The sequence below is a fragment of the Camellia sinensis genome, chromosome 15, assembly GCF_055761805.1.
Source record: "Camellia sinensis isolate YWXY chromosome 15, ASM5576180v1, whole genome shotgun sequence".
Lineage (NCBI taxonomy): Eukaryota > Viridiplantae > Streptophyta > Magnoliopsida > Ericales > Theaceae > Camellia > Camellia sinensis.
The window spans coordinates 34,076,217-34,081,631 of NC_138975.1; the positions used below are offsets into that span (position 1 = coordinate 34,076,217).

Below are 5,415 nucleotides of genomic sequence, written 5' to 3' on the forward strand. Positions count from 1 at the left end.
CACGATTCCATAAAATTTGTAACTAATGTACCTAAAGATACAGCAGGAATAAATGATTGAGCACCAGGTTCAATTGAGAGAACACACAGAGAGGCTCGGCTGATGCAACTCTAGAATTATGTGAAAGCATATTTGATATCAATTTCACCGTTTGATGGGTTGAAGGACGCCTCAATTTCCGCTGAAATGTTACCTCTACTTGATCCATGGATTCCAACTGTGACTGGCTTGGCCAACAGCTTAATTCCTTGCTTCCAGTATCTTTTATCTGAACAAACATGTAAGATAAGAAAAAGCCCGAGAAGGTTTTATGCATTTTTTCAAAAGTGTGTTGTAAATGAGGAAGTTCCAATTTCCCACTTTTTGTTAACTAGGTGAGTTCAATAGTTTTAAAGCATAAAGATGGTATGATTATGTGCGACAAACAGCAAAAATAGATACCAATTTCCCAGTATTTCATTCTAGCACAAAACTCAAGCATACTGGGTCCTGTTGAAAGCGCAATGGAGTTATCAATGTCCATCACCCAATCAATCCAGAGCACAAAACCATGGCATATCCCAGGCTCCTTAAATTCAACCTAGACAAATTTCTTTGTAAGTATACATTTGATTCCTGGTTCAGATATTGCAGATCCTGGTGCAGGACCAGTTTTACACAAGCACATTCAAAAGCAGGGATAATTCAATACCTGGGCTTTCCCAAAACAAGGACTAATGGGTTTTGAGAAATCAAACTCCATGACTGTAGATATCTCACTGAGCCCCTGAAATGATTTGAACTCAAATTGCATTTAATATCAAAATGTAATATCATTATATTCTCAAATAAAAAGTACTTTCCATTACACAAATTGATTACCTTATTCTCCACACACTGCCAAACAAAAAAGGGAAAACAAGGGCTCTCTTGGGATGCGGGTAAATCACCACATGCCCCTAAGGTGGCATTTACTACAGAACATGGTTATATAAGTCCTTACACATGTGCAAGTGCATCTACCCCTCTATCTGATGCTCAGAGAATGCCTTGAAGATCATTTACGGTACGACTATGTCGAATTGAAAGGACAATCTCCGAGTAATATTCAACTTAAGTTTACATAGATATGCTCTAATTATACTTCAGAAAACTTTCAAGTTAAAAAATGTGTCTATACATGCAGCCATGGCAAATAATAAGTGCCATAAAATTCAGTACTTAGCACCCTACTATAAAAATGAAAAAATATGCATGATGTTTTACATCTTATAAACAATAAGTTATGGCCCATGCATTCATCAGTTTTTTGCACCTGCCAATGCTTCTTCATTAACATAAAAAGTATCCTCGTAAAAAATTCCACCCCTCATACTTCAAATCCAAATCTACCTAATTTAAGTAGGCATGGAACATATTCAAAACCTTTGGTAAAGAAGATCTTAAGCATCACTGATGAAGAAATAGTCAGAATAACATCTCAATAAGTTTGCCGACGAAAATTTTGAATTAAGAATAAGAGTTGAGTAAACTTCCAACACCTTATAGTAGGACTTTAATTCATTTTCAGGCATTAACACATCCAAAATGATCAGGGCGAGTGATATTCTTACAAAACTAAGCATTTCAATCTGAGATAAAACTGAATGCAATATTTCCTAGTTCGGACACACTATTTGATGCTCAAATTAAGACATATCGTACAAATACAAATTAAAGTAGTATTATTTACCAAAACCGCAGGTTTTGCCATGGAAGCATGCTATCATTTCCATAATAAAACGGTTCACCAACCAAGAGCTCAACCTGCAGATAGAAATTGAAATACCCAGTGTTTACATTCAATTTCATAATTGATCTGCAGCAGCTTATAGTAATAAAAGTCACTCACAATTCTTTTCCCAACTTTACCCAATAAATAAAGTCACAGTTATTGAACTAATCAAACCACAAAGAGAAACAATAATATCTAATCATGAATCTCATGATTCTTATAATATTCTCACTCAGCCAGAAAACAAACAAGAAAAGCCAAAAAGATGAGGATCAGATGCGTCTGGCAAGTTGAAGCCTCAAACAGCAAGGTGCTGGAAACACACAAATCAACCACATAAACTCATGCAAAATCAACCAAAGCCCAATCATGGAATTAATAACCAAATTCAAAAAATATATATATACTTTAATAGAAATCAAGAGAAAGCTATGCAATCAAGTGCAAAAAAGGAAAACAGAGCAAAATCATACCATCCCAGCAGTAGATGCTGATGCTTGAAGCTGCCCATTTCTCTCCTCTAAGCTCTCCTGTAATCTATACATCTCCTCCTCCATCTTCTTAGCTTTGGCCTCTGCCTAGGGAAAAAATAAAAAATAAAAAACCCAAAAATACACAAAATTAGAGAAGATCCCACAAAGAACATCACTTTACAGAGAAGAACAAAAAGGTGAAATGAAATGATTTTATTTCCAAAGTACACACAGATGCAAACAAATATACATGGAAACATATAAACAAATATACAAATTCACATGCATGTCTTGTTAGGGTTTGAAGAGCCAATGACTGCTCCTGTGAAGCGAGACGGCTTCGGACCTCCTTGAGCTCCACCATCAGTGACACCACGTTCCGCCCGAAGCTCTGCTTCTTCTCACTCAGATCCTTCAACAACGGATCGATATTTCTCGGTGCGCAGAACGCTGTCGTTCCATGCAATCACCTCATTGTCCATGCGATTGAAGCTTCTCTCCATCGCGATCTTCCACTCCTCCGTACTCGAATCCTTCTTCTCTATCTCTTCCTTTACAAGTTCATGTAACTAATCTCTACATTTCATCGCCACCTACAATGAAATCAAACACCGATTAACACTCAATAATGAAAAACAAACCACAAACAACTTGCTTGAAACCTTGTTAATCAGCAGATCTAACAAAATGCGAGAGAGATCAGATTAGATAGACTTTCTTGTTCGAATTGGGATCTGCAATTTGCGAGAGAGATCGAGTTTGAGTTTGATGAAGAAAAGCTAGAGCAAGAATAGATCTAGCAAAATGCAAGAGAGATCAGATCGAGTTCGGATTTCGATCAGATTAGATCGACTTTTTTGTTCGATTATGGATCTGCAATTTGTGAGAGAGAGAGATCGAGTTCGATGAAGAAGAGCAGTGTATGAGAGAGATTTTGTGTTACTTTTGTAATTAGAATGGGATTTAAGTGTCTATTACGTTAAATACAGCGAGCATGATGCCATGAAAAACGTGTTGACTATCAGTACACCACAACGTTTTTTAAAACGTCTTGATTGCAGCGCCGTTATAGACCACTTTTCTTGTAGTGGGACATGCTTCTTGGTTCTCGGACCACCAATCGCGCATTTCCATGCGTGATGGCCCAAGGGACCAATTTATGCATATTGATTTCAAAATGCGGTGCAAACCAACAAACAAATGAGGAACTCAACCTCAATCATGGATAATCAAGAGGCCCAGTATGCATGCAATGCGACCTAAGCATGTTGGCTAGGCATGCAACATGTGAATGCAAAATGTATATGCAAGCACGCAAACGAACATGCCAGGTAAACATGCAAGCAAGCGAATGATGGACTTAAACATGATTTGGACAGCTCTAATTAGGCTCAAAAACAGTGGCCAAGGTGCTAGGAAATGAGGGCTAAATGACATGCAAACATGCATGCATACAAAGACCAACACTTAAGCATTAAAGAGCAATTCTCAAGCACACTTAAGAGGATATAAACATGGATCAATGACATGCATTAAGCATTGAAAATCATGTTGAGATGGTGCCAAACCGAGCAAACAAAATAGACTAAGCATGCATTAAATTGCCCAAGTACTTGAAGCAAGTCAAAGGGGCTTGAACCATGACCAAGTCAACCAAGCCGCACAAGGCTAAGAGGACTTAAAATAGGTTCAAGACAGACCTAGACCATGCAAAGGGGACTCTTAGATGGCATCTAAGTGACTCAAATTCAAAGGCATATAAAATGGCTAAAACATGGAACATGCTACACAAGCTCATAAGGCATCAAGGAGACATCCCAGGAAAACATATAAGCATGTCAAAGGGACTGAAATAATATGTAGGGTGGTTCCAAACCACCGAAATGATGCAAGCAACACATACTACACATTCACATACTTGAAGCATACAAGCTCAAATACAAAGGAGCTATACTATGCATGCCAAGATCAACCCAAACAACTATGGACAGACCTAAAACATGGCAAAATGAGCACAAAACCTTCACAAGGCTAAACCTAAAACATGCTAGAGCAAAGGCTAACAACCTAAGGCATATTAAGGCAATAACAAGGCATTACATGGTAGGTATGCTAAGTATGCATGGTGTACCAAAACCAACAATAAACAGAGGCATATTATGATATAATAGGCACAAAAAACAGCCAAGGCATGGTTAGATTAGGGCATGTCAGTTTATTATTTTTCTTAGTTAATTTGTAAATTAATTAGGAATTTGTATATATTTGGACTGTATTATTTGGACTGTACTATTTATTCGGACCCTCTGCGCGAGGGCACAACTGTAATAAGTGTGCGTGTGTGTGATGTATGTCTTCCAACCCCACGTCTTTCTCCCTTTTATTTACCAGCTTATGATGGTTAGATTAGGGCATGTTTCAATTAGCATACAGTATGATAGCATGTTTGCATTCATTCATCTGTATTGCATGCACCGGGCTCGGCGCATCATACTAACTGCATTGTATTTTCAATTCCAAATTGAATACATGTTAGCTGTAGCATTTCATATGCCATGTTTAGAATAGCCGAGCCTGCTATAGTTGCATTTTTGCATGTGTTGCATTAGGTATTTCTATATAATTAGGATCATGCATGGATTTCTAATTAGCTTTTGTTTTGGCTTGGAGTACGCGGTGAGTTTTATGCTTTAGCATCCTCGCATGCGTGTGAGTGACTGCCATGAATAGCATGCTTACCATGAGGCTATGTGCTTATGTGATATAAACTGCCTGAATGCCTGTGGGTGAATGTTGGGTTATTTGAATTGGAACAATTCATCAAATGTGCGTTTTAAGCCCACTAGATAGTGGCAAAACCATCTTTTCTTAAGCTCACCTGAGGGTGGCAAAATCTGCTATTTAAGCCTACTTGCGAGTAGCAAACCATCTTCCAAATAAACAAACAGGAAATGTTTTGTTCCAATTCAGGCGATCCAGTCTATACTTGTATGCTGTGCGCATCACATAGTAAATCTAGGCTAATAACCGGAATAAGAACGCATAATGTTTTCAAAAATAGATATCATGGTTAGTAGAGGCCGATCTTTGATCGGGCGAGTTCCCGAGCCGAGGCAACTTTGGTGATGACGGACACGTGGCCTTAGGCAAACGAGTCAGGGTTTCCTAAATTTCCCCCAAAATAAAATA

The 5,415-nt window shown here is 38.1% G+C and overlaps 1 protein-coding gene across 2 annotated transcripts; it reads right to left on the reverse strand.

Annotated features, from left to right (window-relative positions):
• Positions 1-577: 577 nt before the first annotated feature.
• LOC145812771 (protein arginine N-methyltransferase 7-like) lies at positions 578-3,179 on the reverse strand. 2 transcript variants are annotated; one of them, XM_082907980.1, is made up of 4 exons: positions 2,509-3,179; positions 2,227-2,327; positions 1,712-1,785; positions 578-766 (listed from the first exon to the last, which is right to left on the reverse strand). In XM_082907980.1, the coding sequence occupies exons 2-4, from the start codon at positions 2,308-2,310 to the stop codon at positions 685-687; spliced, it is 240 nt and encodes a 79-aa protein (XP_082764106.1). In that variant the 5' UTR covers positions 2,311-2,327; positions 2,509-3,179; the 3' UTR covers positions 578-684. The 2 variants fall into 2 exon arrangements, with proteins under 2 accessions (XP_082764106.1, XP_082764107.1); XM_082907981.1 differs by lacking the exon at positions 2,509-3,179 and having other exon boundaries at positions 598-766; positions 2,227-2,385.
• Positions 3,180-5,415: the final 2,236 nt, after the last annotated feature.

Bases quoted from the DNA above. Each gene is read 5' to 3' on its own strand.
- LOC145812771 (XM_082907980.1), bottom strand. From the start codon at position 2,310: ATGGAGGAGGAGATGTATAGATTACAGGAGAGCTTAGAGGAGAGAAAT. The intron at 1,786-2,226 runs GTATGATTTTGC...TTCTATCTGCAG, and splicing joins CAGCATCTACTGCTGGGATG to GTTGAGCTCTTGGTTGGTGA. The intron at 767-1,711 runs GTAAATAATACT...AAATCATTTCAG, and splicing joins TGGCAAAACCTGCGGTTTTG to GGGCTCAGTGAGATATCTAC.